The sequence below is a fragment of the Lacerta agilis genome, chromosome 11 (genome assembly GCF_009819535.1).
Source record: "Lacerta agilis isolate rLacAgi1 chromosome 11, rLacAgi1.pri, whole genome shotgun sequence".
Lineage (NCBI taxonomy): Eukaryota > Metazoa > Chordata > Lepidosauria > Squamata > Lacertidae > Lacerta > Lacerta agilis.
The window spans coordinates 22,219,040-22,237,502 of NC_046322.1; the positions used below are offsets into that span (position 1 = coordinate 22,219,040).

At 44.8% G+C, this 18,463-nt stretch overlaps 1 protein-coding gene across 1 annotated transcript in view; it reads left to right on the plus strand.

The window, feature by feature from the left end:
* The first annotated feature begins 16,800 nt into the window (after positions 1-16,800).
* Positions 16,801-18,463, plus strand: part of MAP3K1 (mitogen-activated protein kinase kinase kinase 1) — a 55,273-nt gene continuing 53,610 nt past the window's right edge. The window contains exon 1 of the mRNA XM_033164356.1: positions 16,801-17,449. Coding sequence (XP_033020247.1) covers positions 16,884-17,449 — 566 coding nt within the window. The 5' untranslated portion in view covers positions 16,801-16,883. The remainder of the gene's footprint in view (positions 17,450-18,463) is intronic.

Genomic DNA, 18,463 nt, shown 5'->3' on the forward strand with positions numbered 1-18,463 from the left:
CCAGGGCGGGCTTTTCTCCTCATCAGTTGGCAGCTCCACTTGTTATATGCCTGGCTATGCACTGATGGCAAAGAAATTCTGTATAGCTACATGCCTTTATTTACCTTTCCCATATAATTTAAAACAATGCAATAAGTGAGTGGGGTGGTTTAGCTTTATTACAAGAAGTTGTCAGGCTGGTGCTTTATATGAATAAAATGAAATGATTATGATTATTTAGGCCACACTCCTTTACATTTCCCCCCCCCCCCGAAATATAGATCACAGCCCAATGCTTGACCTTTGTTTTGAAAATCCAGTAAAACACAAATGCCCAAGCATTAGTTGTGCAGACAAAAACTCAATGTCTTTAGAAGACTTTTCAATTAATGTCATTAACCAGAACGTATATAAGCCTAGCATTCGCATTAGCTATGCCCTACATAGCATATATAGTGACTGTAGGTTATCACAATGTCAGCTCTCTTTCATTCCATTTCTATACATAACTATTTTGCCTGTTCCAGCAAAGCAGTAATAAAACTTCAAGCCTACCTCTCCCTACTTGCCCCCACACCCAGTGTCCATACCACCTTTTCACAAGAAAAGACTTTTCACTAGATATTGGGGTTGTGGTGCTGGAGATTAAGCTTTTTACCTCACCTTTAATATTTTTGAGATTATTACATGATACAGTCGTACCTTGGAAGCCGAACGGAATCTGTTCCGGAAGTCCGTTAGACTTCCAAAATGTTTGGAAACCAAGACGCGGGTCCTGCAGCCAATCAGAAGCTGTGGAAGACATTCAAGTTCCAAAAGAACGATTGCAAACTGGAACACTCACTTCCAGGTTCGCAGCCTTCAGGAGCCAAAACATTCGAGTGCCAAGGCATTTGGCTTCCAAGGTATGACTGTATTGGTATTGTTTAATTTTCTTGAGAACTGATTGGGTCGATTAACATATTCTTTTGTCTTACTGAAAGAAGCTATCTTGACTGTGCTATAAACAATTGTGGACCTGAATGCTTTCCCCATTCTACTATCCATTCCTTAGGATGCAAGTACCATTTTTGCTGTCACTTTCTGATACTTAATCCTCCCTGGATTGACACATTTGTGTCCAAAATAGATTGTCTTTCCAAAGACCTTTGCCTTTAGTGATCATTACAAAATAGTTCCCACAAGACATCCACTGGCACTGACCTTGTTTGTGATGTCATTGAAATTTCCTCGGATTTTTCCTTTCATAATACCGCTATCCCAGAATACTTTTGGCCTGGCCAAGGCTTTAGGCATGCCCAGTAGGATTTTTGACAAGCTGACCACAAAGTGATTTTGAAAATCCCGTTTCAAAGCTGACATGGTGTGAGGAATGTGTTCTTGGCAACAAAATATGCAAAGCTTGGGTAGATGAATATGCCTTTATTAACTTGGAAACATTGGTGGAGAGCTGCTGAATGGGAAACACAGGGTGGAATTAAACATCGTGAAATTATAACGTTCTGTCAGCACGCCAGATGGAACAATCCCCCTTCTCCCTCATGTGCTGTTCTGAGGGTTTTCCGCACCCCTTGAGATGATGGGGGGCTGAATGAGGGGGGGGAGAGAGGGTGGAAGCCCCATTGCGCAAACAAAAGTCCTTGCACTACATTTCCACTGACAGGACTCATTAGGTGAACCCCGTCCACTAGCTCCAAGTACCTCTAGGTGTGGTGGAATTAGTTGTGCAATTCTTTGGATATTGATCTAAATATTGTTTCTGATACTAACTGTCCTGAATTGCTTGTCAACCAAGTTCAAATAGCAATGGAAGAGGACGTATTGACTGAAATTTTCATTGCTATTTCAGAGTTAAGATTGGGTTGCTTCTTAGGGCCAAACTACAGGTTATGTAGAGATGTAGAGAGGGGCAGATTGTGGGAGGTTATATGTAACTGGGCATAATTGTTAGTAAAAAGGGGGGGGTTAAGGACCACAGAAGTGTAAATTTCTAGAGAAGGCACAGCTAGATCACACCCGTCACCTTTGGGGAGGGAGGAAGTATTGTCTGTTCCCTGTTCCCCTTTCTATCCCTCTTCTTCCTTTTGAACTATTTAAGATGAGCAGACATCTGAGGCTGGAGTCCCAGACTCAAACCACATGTTTGAGACAAAATTCTGCATTTTGTAAAAAGGAATAACTTGCCTGTGTTGTTTCTGCTGTAGCATTGAATGATACATGAGTGAGACCTGTAATTACTGTAAGTAAAACATTTAAATTTACTCAAGGTTGTGTTCTATTCACTCTGAGAGGGGTAGAAGCTGGGGAGCACAATTTTAAGTGCTTAATACTTGGATATTTAAAGGTCTAACAACTTATGTTTCCCACACTGCAAATGCTGCATAGATCTGTGTTGAACTCTGCTGAGGACTGTTTTGGCTGAAGAGTCAGTAAAGCACCATGTTTGTTTGTTTGTTTGTTTAATTCAGGCAGTAGCCATTTTCCCTTTGTAGTTCCCCACACACGTGGGTCTTCATGAATAATTGGTATTCACTAGTTATTTCCCAACACAGATGGATGCTAATATGATGGCTAAAGATCATGCTGTTTTCCTCCAATTAAATGTTCCAGGAAGACATGGATTTGGAACTAAGGGAGAGCCATGTTAATCAACATATATATATATATATTGTTGTTGTTCAGTCGTTCAGTCGTGTCCGACTCTTCGTGACTCCATGGACCAGAGCACGCCAGGCACGCCTATCCTTCACTGCCTCTCGCAGTTTGGCCAAACTCATGTTAGTAGCTTCAAGAACACTGTCCAACCATCTAATCCTCTGTCGTCCCCTTCTCCTTGTGCCCTCCATCTTTCCCAACATCAGGGTCTTTTCCAGGGAGTCTTCTCTTCTCATCAGGTGGCCAAAGTACTGGAGCCTCAACTTCAGGATCTGTCCTTCTAGTGAGCACTCAGGGCTGATTTCTTTGAGAATGGATAGGTTTGATCTTCTTGCAGTCCATGGGACTCTCAAGAGTCTCCTCCAGCACCATAATTCAAAAGCATCAATTCTTCGGCGATCAGCCTTCTTTATAGTCCAGCTCTCACTTCCGTACATTACTACTGGGAAAACCATAGCTTTAACTATACGGACCTTTGTCGGCAAGGTGATGTCTTTGCTTTTTAAGATGCTGTCTAGGTTTGTCATTGCTTTTCTCCCAAGAAGCAGGCGTCTTCTAATTTCGTGACTGCTGTCACCATCTGCAGTGATCATGGAACCCAAGAAAGTGAAATCTCTCACTGCCTCCATTTCTTCCCCTTCTATTTGCCAGGAGGTGATGGGACCAGTGGCCATGATCTTAGTTTTTTTGATGTTGAGCTTCAGACCATATTTTGCGCTTTCCTCTTTCACCCTCATTAAAAGGTTCTTTAATTCCTCCTCACTTTCTGCCATCATGGTTGTGTCATCAGCATATCTGAGGTTGTTGATATTTCTTCCGGCAATCTTAATTCCGGTTTGGGATTCATCCAGTCCAGCCTTTCGCATGATGAATTCTGCATATAAGTTAAATAAGCAGGGAGACAATATACAGCCTTGTCGTACTCCTTTCCCAATTTTGAACCAATCAGTTGTTCCATATCCAGTTCTAACTGTAGCTTCTTGTCCCACATAGAGATTTCTCAGGAGACAAATGAGGTGATCCGGCACTCCCATTTCTTTAAGAAGTTGCCATAGTTTGTTGTGGTCGACACAGTCAAATGCTTTTGCATAGTCAATGAAGCAGAAGTAGATGTTTTTCTGGAACTCTCTAGCTTTCTCCATAATCCAACGCATGTTTGCAATTTGGTCTCTGGTTCCTCTGCCCCTTCGAAAACCAGCTTGCACTTCTGGGAGTTCTCGGTCCACATACTGCTTAAGCCTGCCTTGTAGAATTTTAAGCATAACCTTGCTAGCGTGTGAAATGAGTGCAATTGTGCGGTGGTTGGAGCATTCTTTGGCACTGCCCTTCTTTGGGATTGGGATGTAGACTGATCTTCTCCAATCCTCTGGCCACTGCTGAGTTTTCCAAACTTGCTGGCATATTGAGTGTAGCACCTTAACAGCATCATCTTTTAAAATTTTAAATAGTTCAGCTGGAATATCATCACTTCCACTGGCCTTGTTGTTAGCGAGGCTTTCTATATGTGTGTGTGTGTGTGTGTGTGTGTGTGTGTTACACTTTGATAAAGATTGCACTGAGTTGCTGATTTTGCTATTTTGTGATGCAATATGGTTTCTGTAATTTGGTGCTGGATGGTTGTGTGTTTGCACAACCTCTTTACACAGCAATAATTAACAGTTATGAACTATAGTAGATGATTACTGTTGTATTTTAAATTACTGCCAATTATCTGTAGAAGGAGGGGAATCTGGAAAAATGCTTCCTGTGAGACTGCAGACCAATATAGAATACCTGTACAGAATGATTTGCGGTGGTTCCAGTCCTACATGGATGGTCAACTCCAGTGATTGACGCTTGGGGAGTGCACCTCAGATCCCTAGAGCTTTCCATGTGGGGGTCCATTTTATCCCCTATAGATTTTAATTTATTATTATGCACCACTTTTTTCTCCAAGGCAATCAAAGAGTCTTATGTTAATATGTGAAAATTACACATCACCCAGAGTGCTCAGAGCAACCCAGAAAGGCTATTCATAGTATATATTCAGAGCAACTCTTTTGGGTGGTGGTATCCCAACCTAGTTTGCTGCCTCTAGCCAGGAGCATCTGGCATATACCCTTGTGGGTGTTAGGCACTCATACTTTTTTTAACCATAATATGTGCCCAATGTTATTCATACACAGAGCAGACCCACTGAAATTAATGGACAAGACCAACTTAACTCCATTAATTTTAGAACTTAGATATAACTCGGTACGTTGTGTTGTTTTAGTTTTATCACTTGCTGCCCACTTTTACTATAGCTGCTTTATTTCTTAACTTTATCGTTTTACTGCTGTATACACTGTTCTTTTAAACTCTTATAGTTTTATGGTTTGTAATTGGTTATATGTGACTTTATGACTGTTTTAGTTTGAAAGGAGGGATGTAATATTTTAAATATGCCACCATAAGCCCTGGCAGGCAGGCAGGCTAGGCTGAGAGAGAATGACTGGTCCCAGTTCATCCAAAACGCTCAATGGCCAAGCTGGAATTTGAAGCCAGGTCTTTCCAAATTAAAACCAGCGCTCTAGCCACTTCATCACACTGAGACCACATACACACTAACCAGTTTGTAGCACAAAAATGTAGGGTTTTTTCTAGTCTGGAATAATTAATGCTCACCCTCAACATGCTACTGTCAATCTAGATAGATTCTAGATCCTGACACCCACCAGGACTGGTGTGATCACTCAATATGCATTTGAAAACCCTCCCCTTGATTAGGTTATCTGTGCTTTTTTTTCTCCCCTGCACATGCCTCAGGTGAATGAAGAAGGAAGTAGTGATTGTGATCTTGGTATACACCTACCCACAGCATCATTGGGCAGATTTGGATACACCCCTCTGTGCCAGGACCACCTACATCTGTTTTCATTCACTTTCATATGGACAGCCTACAGTATAACCTGCAGAATCAATCTGTAACGAGCTTTCATTTTCAGAATGAAACAAATTTCTTAATAAGTGTTTTCCAGGGACAAAAAATATGCAATAGATCTGGACAGCCTGTGGGCTGTGTAGAAAACAAACCAAGTACTCAAGTCTCCATTGATTCTAGAATAAAATGCCATGTGTAAATAGGCTCACATTCAAAATGCTAAAATAAAGGAAAGCTATCTTTAACTGAAGAGCGTCAGGTAAAACACTTATCCCATCGGAACAATGACACGAGTTGCTTTGTTCCGAAATGCCAAGTGTCAACATGCACTTGTGTGGCAAATTTCAGTCTCTACAGACAAATATTTAATTCACTTTCCTGGACTCCGCATGAAGAGTTGAATGCATTACATCAATGGAATTCAGACTTATGACCTTCTAAATATTTAAGATGAATCTCTTTGATAGAAGCTTATGGTTTAACCTACAGACTGCTTTTGTTGTGTTTGCTCCAGGGAAGTAACCAAGATATGACTCTTGGAATGTTCCCCATATATACCAACGTTAAATGGATTGGTAAAGGGGTTGGATTTGTCAAGACCAAAGCAAGCGCATGAGGCACGTAACAAGCACGTTGTGGTGTGAATGTGTCACATTAGGAAACTAATTCATTCTCACAGGTTCGTGATCAGCTTTTGTTGCTAAAGGTGAAGGCATCAACCTTTCTACTTAGATACACACATCAAGGTGTTGAATGTGACTAGTGGCCTGGGTGGACATGCACAGCCCATCTGCTTCAAATAGACACAATAAGCAAATTCAATGGGAACTGGATTTGCAAATTCCCATCTGGATATGCAACTTCATCCGCCATCAGTTGCATATGTACTTTCTAGTTAGAAAGTTTGTTTCTGAGGTAGGGGGTGCTACTGGGACAGTAGCAATTCAGAAATGCATGCTCTTACTTAGGGTGGCCAGCTATTTGTTTATGGTTAGCCAGAGGCAAGGAAGCAGCAGATGCAGGCAGCTCTCCATGCTCTGTGGGGAGGTTTGGAAATAGTGGGGTGGGGGGGGGTCACCTGGCAGACCTCTCAATTCCCTTCTTCAAGTCCAGCTCAGCGCTGCCTTGACCACTTGACCCCTTCCCTGGATCAAGCTCACCTATGGTCTCATAGTCCTTGTCCCCCTTTGACTGGACTTGCCAAGAAGTCTCCATGGGGCGAGTTTCCACTTGTCGTTTTTGCTTGCCAAAGTGCACCCCCAAATGGAAAAAAAACTAGCAGGGTGAATAATAATTTGCCCCTGCACTAATTCTGCGGCATGTACAATCTAACTAAAAATTTGGGATATGAAAGAGGGCTCAATTGGTAAAGACAAAATCCAAACATGTAGACAGTTGAGCAAGCAATGATCTGGCGTTGGAATAGCTTCACTATAAATGATGTCCCCATTAAATAACCGAGAGCTGCTTAAATGGTGTCCTTATTTGGGGGGAAAGGCAATGACAGCCTTGGTCTTGCAGCCAGTAAAGATTCTGGCTGTTGCCTCTAGCCTTTATCTGTTCAAAAAGCCTGCTGGTTCCATTTCCGTAATCTCTGCAGGTAGCTGTTTGAACTACTAATGCAATGGAGCAAGAGGGAGCTGACATAGTCTTGGCGTGAAAACGGTGCATGATGGAGCAGGCACTAATGTTGCTGCTGGGTTTACTTATTCTCCTTGACAGTTTTGTGGGCCCTAGTGCTTAGTACATATTCAATAGTTTTAGGAGAGAAATCATGCTGTCATTCTCGATAGCATTTATGAACAGAGGCAGTCCCAATTTTGGGTCGAAAGCCAGGATTCCATTTTGGACAACCTGGCAGGTTTATTTTCAAGGGATGAAGTGATTACCAGAGTCAGGAAGCAAAGTGGAATCAGTGTCTGAGAAGGCTGCTAATTTTGCAGGGCAATGGGATAGGCTCTAGAGTCAAGGTAGATGTGTCAGGCAAAAGCTGGAGCAGAAAGCAAACAAGTGAAGAAACAAACATCCCAAAATGAGAACTAGCCTGAGACCTAGATTTTATATAGGATTCTCGAGCCAATCAGAAGTTTAGGGTGAAGAACGGTCAGAAAGTTAGGATGAAAAACATTCAACTTTCTTAGCATTCTACACATTTTTAGAGCTATAAATGTATTTATCTGTTTCATTTGCACCCTGCTGTCGTCCCAAATAACTCAAAACAGTGGGGGTTTTTTTAGCCTTACAACAATCATGTGAGACAGGTTAGGTGTAGAAATAGCATCAGTGAGTTTCATACAAAAGCTTGTTTTTGCTTATGGCCCGAAGGAATGCGATTCCAGCCGAATGAATGCCAGAATTCATCAAGTAGAGTTCTTAAGTGTGATAGCATGGAATTAGGATGCCAGATTTAATTGTGAGAGTTGTTGAGAATACTGAGTGGCACATTAAGTGCAGAATGTACCGGTATGTAACCTAATGTATATTAATGTTCATACTGATTGGGAGAAAGTTTTTTTTTTTTAAAAAAATTGTTAACTTATTTATTTGATTTAGAACTGCAAATTATATTGTGGTAACCCTGACCTGAATGGCAGGGTAAGAAATCTAGTAAGTAAATAAAATAACATTTTGCAAACAAGGTTAACTGATTTTACAAAACTCTGGCCGGGGAATGTTGCAGAACTGTCACTTGGCTGGAAACAACATTAGAAGCTGTTTCATGTCCTGTGTGTGATATGCACTGAACAAATTCCCAGGTCTGCTGCACTATGCAGCTGGTTTTCAGCCTACAACCATAGTGCGGCTCACCACTGAGACTTGGCCTAATTTCTATGTTTACTGCTGCTTGGGTGTCTGTGCTTTCCCTGTCTTGTTGTCCTGTGGATGCTGCAGCTGCTATTGGTGGTTGTTTGTTCACTGGGCTGTTCCTGCCAGTGTCAGCAGCAGGATCAAAAGGGAGCAGCTGGAGGAACAGAGAAGAGGAAGAACTTTTTTTTTTTCTGAGGACTGTTTTAGTCCTTCTTCCTTAAAGCACTGTTGCTGGGATTGTAGCCTGTTATTATTTAGGTTGCAAGCACTACAGAGATCTCACTGTAGGGATGGTTCACAAGTGCATTTGCTTTTCTCAATGCTGTATCCCTTGATGACTTGCAGGTGAAACATGTGAACTGTCTTCACTGAGAAATATTGTGCTTGAGGTGATGTCAGGTAAAAAAAAAGTTCTGTTTTTGGTATTTGGATGTGTGGTGGTTGCTTCACCCATTCAGTATCATTTGGTGCTGCAGTCATTCTCTGATTAGTATGCATATATGTAGGAAGTTGCCAAGGGGTTGCAATAGTAGCAAAGAAGGGGAAGCATCCTGGAAGACAAGCAAGCATCTTCCCACCCCTCCTCTCCCACTTCCCTAAGCACCCCCACATCCAGAGACTAATAACATCTCCTGCTGATCCATATCTGCCATGTGGGTCAGCAAAAACTATACTTCTAGATCAGCCTTTGCAAACCTCCAGATATTGCTGCACTACAACTCCCATCAGCCCCTGCCAACTATTACGTAAACAATTGTATAGATTGGAAATACTGAAACAGTGACCATGATTAGTGCCATCTAGGCTGAGGACAAGCCATCATTTTTAAGAGAGTTGGAAAATGGTTTGAGTGAAGATTTACTTCCATTTCCTCTTCTTAAAAACAACACTAGTTTTTAGCTGGGCTTCCATTTGATGTGGCCATCTACTACAGGACTCCTTCAGAATTTCCTGGGTAGATATGTCTCATCCTACTTAATAGTAAGACAGTAGGGCAGTAGGTTTTGTTGAAACCAATGGACTTAATACTAAGTAAATTTATGTTGTACTGCAATCACATTGTGCTCCTGAATATAACTTTCTCTCCACAACTGCCACTACATTCCAAATGTTGCATGACACCAAGCTTAGGGTGCTGGCGAGAGGCTTATGTTACCCAAACAGGCCTAGTTGTCGCCACTTGTAATTCAGAGGGAAGTTACACCCTGGAAACTGTTTAAAGTTTCATGTTACACCAAGGTACTATATTTGAAGTTTAAAACAACCAGCTGGAGATCAAGAAACTGAGAGCCCCCTGTGACTACATTGTTTAGGAATACACTAAGGGCATTGAGAATGAATGAATTCTCTGCACATTGTGGAATCGGTCCCAGAGTAATGCAATGTTTAGGCTCATAAAAGTAGTTTTTGTGATGTGCAAGATGACATGGTATTGGTGAAAGGCAACAGACCCCCCAGAAACACCCAACAATTGGTACAGCAAACTTAAATCACTTATCTACAAGAATCCTACCGCATATGTAAGAGGACGAAGGAGAGAGGACATCAGGGCACATTGTTTGGATGCCATGGTTTCTGACTGCTGAGGTAATACTGTAAGACCATGTGAGTAACACTGTGGGGCCCAGGAAGGAGGATTGCAGAGGTAGCTATCTACCAGGCTAGTAACTTCATCTGCTAGGATGGAAATGTGCTGCCTGAAGATTTCCTTCCTGTGTACAGTGGAACCCCGGGTTATGAACGCGATCTGTTCCAGGTCGCCGTGCGTAACATGGGCACGCGTATCCCGAATGCACAGAAAAAAAACACTGAAAAAAACTGGAAACGCTTCCGGGTTGCGGGCGTTCTTAACTCGAACATACGCAACCCGGGGTGTGTGTAACCCAGGGTTCCACTGTATCTATGTTTCATAAATGTTAATCATCCCACTTCCAATTGGTGGAGTTCTGTATTGCTCTTGCCAGTCTCTCTGCCTTTCAATAAATGTGTGCTGAAAGCAAAGAGTAAGGTTACCATAACTTTCTTGATAAAACTTCGGTATGCTGATGATAACGTAGTGTGTGCACACTCAGAAGATGACCTCCAAACCATCCTAAGTATCTATGCAGAAGCTTATGAAAAGCTTGGGCTTTCGCTCAACATGCATAAAACCAAAGTGCTAAACCAACAGGCAGGAAACAACCCCTCTGCAACGCCACAAATCCAACTCAATGGTGTAATGTTGGAAAGTGTCAATCACTCCTCCTACCTGTGCAGTTATCTTTCCACAATGGCTGACAATTATGGAAATCCAGCATTGCCTGAGCTCTGTGAGTGCAGCTTTCTCCTGATTTAAGTACAGAGTGTTTGAGGACCGGGACATTCGCAGGGAAACCAAAATGCTTGTTTACAAAGCTATTGTACTACCAACCTTACTGTACACTTGTGAAACATGGACCACTTATAAATGCCATCCCCAACTCCTTGAAAGACTCCATCAATGGTGTCTCAAAAAAAATCTACATATCACTTGGTAAGACTGGGAAACTAATGTCAGTGTACTGGAAGAAGTAAAGATCACCAGTATCAAAGCAATGATTCTTCAACTTCAACTCTGTTGGACTGGTCATGTTGTGCAGATGCCTGATTATCGTCTTCCAAAGCAACTACCGCATTTTTCGCTCCATAAGACGCACCTATTTTCCAAAGTAGGAAAACAAGGGGGGGGGAATTCTGACTCAAACCTGGCGGCAGCTGCGGAGGAGGAAAAAGCAGCTTGGGGGGGGCGGACCGCTAGCTTCACGCACAGCGTCAGGGGGATTCTCCCCCTGCTTCTCTCCTCCGCTGCCTGCCGCTGCCCCCCGCCTCTTGCCGCGTTCAGTGAGAGGCGGTGGGCGGTGGCGCAGATGCTGCTGGTTCCTCCCCACTGCCTCCGTTTGCAAAAACAACCCTGCTTTTGTGAACGGAGTCGGCGGGGAGGAACCAGCTGCATCTCCGCCGCCGCCCACAGCTGCCCCCTGCCTCTCGCCGCTTGCTTGACAGGGAGCCTTTGGTCCATAAGACGCACAGACATTTTCCCTTACCTTTTAGGAGGGAAAAGGTGCGTCTTATCGAGTGAAAAATACGGTACTCTATTCCAGACTTAAAAATGGAAAGTGTAATGCTGGTGGTCAACAAAAGAGGTTTAAAGACTCTCTCAAGACAAATCTTAAAAAAAATGTAGGGTAAACACGGACAATTAGAAAACATTGGCCTGCAAGCGCTCCAATTGAAAAATAGCCTTTACCAAAGATGTCATGGGCTTTGAAGATGCTCAAACTCAGGACGAAAGGGAGAAATGTGCTAAGAGGGAGGCATATTTGGCAAACCCTCACCATGATCAACTCCCACCCGGAGACCTATGTCCCCACTGTGGAAGGACGTGTGGATCCAGAATTGGCCTCCATGGTCACTTATGGACTCACTGTTAATACCGTGTTCATGGAAGACGGTCTTACTCAGCTACAAGTGATCATCAAAGAAGAAGAAGAAGAAGCTGGTATGTGTTTCCCAACCCCACCTCATTCTCAGCAGCCAATCAGCTTTTGCAGTGGTGGAACTAATTTAATAAAAGGTTTGGCAGAGATCTACTGGAGCCAGTGGCGGAGCTTCATGCTCCAGCACTGGGGGGCGGAGAGCAGGTGGGGGCAGGGCTGGCGTGCGTCCTGGGGGCGTGGCACACTGCCTGCAGGGGCATGGCACCCAGCGTGGGTGGGGGGCAGCTGTGATGGCACCCTATCAGGATCGCGCTGCCGGAGGCGGTGCACTCCCCCCGCACTCCTCTTCCTCCACCAGTGACTGGAGCACACTGGCAGGAACACTGAGAAGACAATTAATGGCATGGCCACCATATTTTAGTGACCCTCCCTGCAAGGTATTGGGGAAAGACTGGGAAGGCTTTGTTGATGCCATGGTGTCATATGGTATTTGCTTTTATATACATATATATATATAATAGAACTGTGGCCTTTATGCCAAATCATTCCAAGGCAGATTTCCATGAGTTATAAAAGTCTGTTAATCCTACCATCATTTACATCTGCTTAAAACTGCAAGCTAAATAGCAGGCTATGAAAAATGTATCTAACCCTTTCATGTTCATTTTATTTTCATTTTGACAAAATGGTAATAACTATATTAAAATTCTGGAGTGAGATATTGTAAATTCTTAAATGTAGATTATCATATTAAATCATGCCGAACCAGTGGTGATTTTTAAAGACACATTCCTTTAAAAATGGGAAAAGATTGAGATAAGGCAGATAGTTATTTACTAGAGTTGAAGATGCTTAACTACGCGCTGGAATTTTAAGTACAAATGCTTGCAAGGGGAAGTTACATTTAAATTAATACAACTTAAGAAACACAGGGCTGTCATCAAACCTGTGTCAAGTTTTCCCTCCCTCTATAATATGCAGTATAATTTACCCCATATATACCCCATATATTGATATTGTTATCTTACGTAGTTCCTTGTCTCAGCTCAGTTGAATATATTCCATTTTTGGTAGCACCCCTAAATTTGTTGTGAACACTCCATTGATGCCTGCCAAGGGCATTGCTTTTTATGATATTTTTGTTTTGTTATTGTTTAGTTGTGGTTGCCTTTGTGGTGGTCTGTATTTTATTTCTTTTGGTGTGTGTAGAGTTTTTTATGGGAGGGGGAGGTTCTGAGCATCACTAGTTTTGCTTTGTGAGAGGGGTCTTTTGTGATATTTACAATAGTGTATTAGGTTTGTGAAATGGGTATTTTGTGATACAACAGTGTGTTAGGTTTCCAGATATGCCCCTGGCCCAAAAAGGCTGGGGGCCCCACCATAAAGTAATGTGCTGCCTTTATTTCCATAAAAAATGGTTTTTTCAAACAACAATTAACCAGTATTAACACAAGTAGATATAATAATGCTATAAAGTATATACAATATAAAATAGCTATATTGATTCAATGATTTTTTTAAAGATAAAATCTGTTTCTTCTGTACAAAAAGATTTCCATTATTTTCCTGTAGCAATCAGTTTTTAAACCCCCCACCCCCGCTTCCATATGGTCAGCTAAACCCTTAAGCTTTAAAGGGTGCTTTAAGATAAATTACTTTAAATAAATAAATTTAAGATAAATTATTTAAGATAAATTAAAAATAAAGGTAAAGTGACCCCTGGCCATCAGGTCCAGTCATGTCCAACTCTGGGGTTGCGGCGCTCATCTCGCGTTACTGACCGTGGGAGCCGGCGTACAGCTTCCGGGTCATGTGGCCAGCATGACAAAGCTGCTTCTGGCGAACCAGAGCAGTGCACGGAAACACCGTAAGATAAATTACTTTGGAGTAATTTCTGATCAGAGTCAAAATCAATATTTTTCAAATATTGTTAGTTGGTCTCTAAGGTGCTACTGGAAGGAATTTTTTATTTTATTTTGTTTTGACTATGGCAGACCAACATGGCTACCTACCTGTAACTAGATAAATGGAAGTTATACATTTCAGCTAAGCTATTTTTCAAGTTGTTTTTGAGGTTTTGGTGGAAGACACTCAGTTGAATATATTCCTCAAGATTCCAGTTTACATATTTTTTTATCTGCAAAATATTACACTTACTTTAGGAGCTGTCTAAAATAAGAAACCTGCACATTTTTTAAAAGTTTGTCTTGACACATTGACTTGCAAATGGAACATGTAAATGACAGAGAAGCATTATGATGCCGGGTTGCCCATATTGCGTGGCAATGTCCCTCCCTCCTGAATGAACATGAGACATTGTATCGAATTAATGGGCATAAAGGCCACAACTTTATTGGTTATGGATGTTGAGCGGTATTGGCTTAGGCATTGGACCCTAACCACTATATCTGACCCCAACCCGGGTGTTGGAGGTCCGTGAAGGGTTAACCACCAAGGGGAGCCCCACTGATGCTTATCAAGTGGAATTCCCCCTGTGATCACCGTTGGGGCGTGCCTTAGGCTTCGGACAGGGCCACGCCCCCAGAAACCTTTAACGGAATACCCTTCCAATGAGGGGCAGGTGATGGCAACCAACCGCAGTCCATAGCAAGGTCAATAGCTAACCTAAAGGGTGGGTGGGCAGGAGAACCGATGCAGCTGGGGGCAGAAAAGGAGAGGGGGAAGGATTCCCGCCGTCTCCTAGTTAAAAGGATGTCCGGCCATGCCCCTCAGCCGACTGGATTGGTCGGCCTACGGGGGGTGGGGGGGGGAGAGCAGCGGGAATCGAGCCAATCGTGCAGGGGCTGTGTATCAGCCCCTGCACGCGTGCTCGGGTCATGACGCCCGCAACGCCACCTCCTGCTCATGGGCGGAAGTGGCTTTGTTGACAGTGGATGCTTCCAGGATGTGACTATTTTACTGTGCAATTCAATCATATCCTGGCAAATTGTGGCTGCACACTTAAAGTGGATTTGGCACTATAATGCAAGAACCCATTTTTTTAACATATCAGTTTTCTTACAGTAAGAAAAGTGTCTGGGAAATGTACTGGACAGTGTAAGATATTGCTTGATATTGTCACATAACCTCCTGCAAACAAATCTGAACGAATGCTTATGGAACAGTTACCATTGTATAACCTCCCTATAAACGTGGTGTAACAAATCAGGATGAACGCTTAATGAACAGGTCATTTGGAAGTGATCAGTGCTGATCATGGGAGCAACTTTTTCACTTATTAAATATGTGAACGACTGTGGCAGGCAAATGGGTTGGTCCCTTGTTTTTCCAAACAGTAAGGCTAAGGACAAATGACACACACCTCATTGCTGTTTCTCTGAGCAGATGGGAGAAAAGGGCAGAGGAGACTATCAAATGACATTCCAGAGAAACTAAGAATGGGATTGGCATGCGTAACACTCTAATGTTGCATTACATGATTGCTGAGTTGCAGTGTCAGGATGCCACTCTGCCTATTCATGGGTTTGTGCAGGACTTGTCAATGACAGTGGACTCAGCAAAGTTCAAGGATGCAAATCTAATAATTAAAAAGAGTGTATGTCCTTTGATGTATGGTGGCTGAGAAATTACAAAATTGTTGGAAGATATTTAAGATTTTTACCCTTGGTAAAATTGAAGGGCCTTTCATGTCATTAGGAATAACAATGATTCATTTGTTTAGCATGTTTACAAGGAATTCAGTTCTTTTTGAATTCAAGGAACTTACCCCCAAGTAAATGTACACAGGACTGCAACCTTGCAGTATAATCCTTTATGTTAGTCTAAAGGCATGAATGGACTCAAGCCCACGTTGTCAGATGCATGAAGTAAAATCTTAGTTGGCATTGATGTGTGGGCTTAAGTCCACAAAAGCTTATGCCATGAAACATTTATTAGTCCTTAAGGTGCCACAAGACTCTTTGTTGTTTTTGCTGCAAAAGACTAACAAGGCTACCCCTCTGGAAAAACCTATACATATCTGCTCAGTAAATTTGTGTTCATTTCCGTGGAGTTTACTCCCAAGTACTGTAAATAAGGAAGGACCCTACTCCTTTTCTGTCATGATGCTGCATATCTACCACCCAATAAGGTCAAGCTATAGCTAGAGATTCAGAGCAAAAAGGGGAAAAAAAGACCACTGCAAAACAAAAACTTTAAAAAAAATAGCGGGGGGGGGGGGAGAGATACAATTTTGTCCAATCCTTGAACAGGTATTGTGAGAATGGTTTTTATTTCATGAAACTTACACACCACTCGCTTGTAAAAACAAAACAAATAAGCAAGCCTCAGAGTGGTTAAGAAAGAGAAAAGCAAAACTACATGCTCTGAAGTTAGATGCATCTAACTGGGGTGGTATTTGACTTCCATAAAAGGAATAGGGTGCGATGCCAAATGCAACACATGCAGCAGAATAGAGTGGCAAGAGCCCGGAGGTGATGGAATGGGAGGTGCCGCTTCTCACGTGCAGTTGGGGAAATTCCGCATTTGGAAATGGAACGATTTTTAAAACAGACAAACAAACAAAGAGAGAGAGAGAGCTAATACTGCTCGTCGTTTGAGTGATACCAACAAAATATAAATATATATATTCAATGGGATTGCAAAAGTCAGCACCTTCTCCCCTAATGTTTTAAAGCAGGGCGGGCGGCTGACAGAGCCAGCCTGGCTGTGGGAAAAGGACGAGGAGGCAGAGGAGCGCTTGTTTTTTTGTTTGTTTTTTCGACACGGAGCTCCCACAGCCAAGCCAGTACCTGGCCGGCCTGAGGCGGCGCTGAGAGAGAGGGGGGCAGGCCCGGCCGCGAGGCGCGCCTCTTCGCTCCCTGCAGCCCAACCTATCGCCTCCTTCCTCTCGTCGTTCTTCCCGCCCCCTCAACCTGGGCCCGCCCAGCCCGCGCTCCTCGCGGCGCTACGCAGCCTGCGCCGCTTGCGTGCCAGCGGCCGCCGGGCCGGGCCATTCTCCCTCGCTCTCTCTCCTCTCCTGTCCCTCCCTCCCTCCCCGCCCGCGCGCGCCTCAGAGAGCCCGGTGCGACTGGCTGACGGGAGTGCGAGTGGTGTGTGGGATGTGATGCGAGCCGCCAGAGAAAATGGCGGCGGCAGCAGGAGGAGGAGGAGGGTCGGCTGCTGCTGCTGCTGCTGCTGTGGCGGCTGCGAGTCGCATCTCCTCCTCGGTCGGATTATCGTCGAGTAAGGAAGCCGCCGCCGCCGCCGCCTCCGCTTCCCCTTCCTGCTCCGTCCCGGCCGCCCGGAGCCCGAAGTCTGTGAGGAGCGGCGGGGCTGGGAGCGCTGGAGGCGGCGGCGGCGGGCTCCTGACGAGAGACCCGGGCGGCGGCGGCGGTGTTCGGGAACCTCGCTCGGACTGGAGGCGGAAGCAGCTGCGCAAAGTGCGGAGCGTGGAGCTGGACGGGCTGCTGGAGCCCGCCGAGTGCCCGGAGCTGCCCCTCTGCTTCTCAGGAGCCGCCGCCTCTTCCCCGTCGGCCGTGCAGCCGCGCTCGACCCCCGGCAGCCCCGCGTCCTCCCCCAGCCGCGGCTTCCTCCTCGCCGGCTCCCACGACACGCCGCTGCCGGACGCCGCGAGCCAAGCTGCGGGAGCTGGCGCCGCCGCCGCAGCCGAGAAGACCGTGGAGCCGCCGCCCCCTCCGGTCGGAACAGGGTGAGTGTGTGTGTGTGTATGATTTCGGTCGGGGCAGGGCAGGGCGGTGACACTTGAGAACGGCGGGATCTCCCCCGGGCATTGGGCTGGGCCTGTGGAGGAGAGGAACGGGACCCCTCTCCGTGGGCAGGTGACCGAGGTCTGCGCGCCGGCTGCTGCACGGGAAGGAGGGGTGCAATGCACGGGCGCGTTTGCAAACGCTCCCGCTGAGCCGCCTTGCCTGCGGTAACTTAAAACTCGTGGAAGCTGCACGGTGAGCTTGGGTTTCGCCAGGAAAACTTGCCAGGGGTCGCTCTCGGGTGCACGGCCGGCGTGCAGCGCTGCTTCTTTCCTGGGGAAAGCATTGTTTTGGCACCATGGCTTTTTCCTCCCTCGCTACCTCGTTGCATTTCTTCGCCCTCAAACCACCGCACCCCGCGCGCGCCCCGGTTTTTCGCTCGATATCGTTGGTGTTGCGAGTGCTGGGAATGTGTGGGTGCTCCGGGGCTTGAAGGCTGGTTGATATTTGCCCAGCGACTACAGAGAGGCTTTGAAGTTTGAATTTGTCCTGCTGGTGGTGGTGGAAGAGGAGGAGGACCCAGGACCGGATGTATCAGCCATTCAGTTGCAGTGCGGTTCTTTTCGCTGTGGGCAGGAGGATCCGGAGTTGTGGGGGAAGCTTCTTTAACGTGCGTTTCTATTTAAACAATATTTCGGCTTCGTTGACATGTATATCATTTAGCAATCTGGTCGCAGTTTGCAATCCCCTGGAGTTGCCATTCTTGATATTTAAGAACCACGATAGCGTTTCTCTCTCCCCCCCCCCCCGCCCCCGGTGCCTTGTTCCACCTCATTGCAGCTTGAAAATGCGGAACTGTTTTTTTGTGTGGGTCTTCTTAAGAGAGAATGCAATGTATAGACAAGCATGCCTTATTCAGTTTTGTGCTGAGAAACTTGCAATGCGGTGTCAGGTGGCTCTCGTTGTAGGAGATTGTGTGCCATGCTTTGTTTAAAGCGTTGACATTGCAAAATATA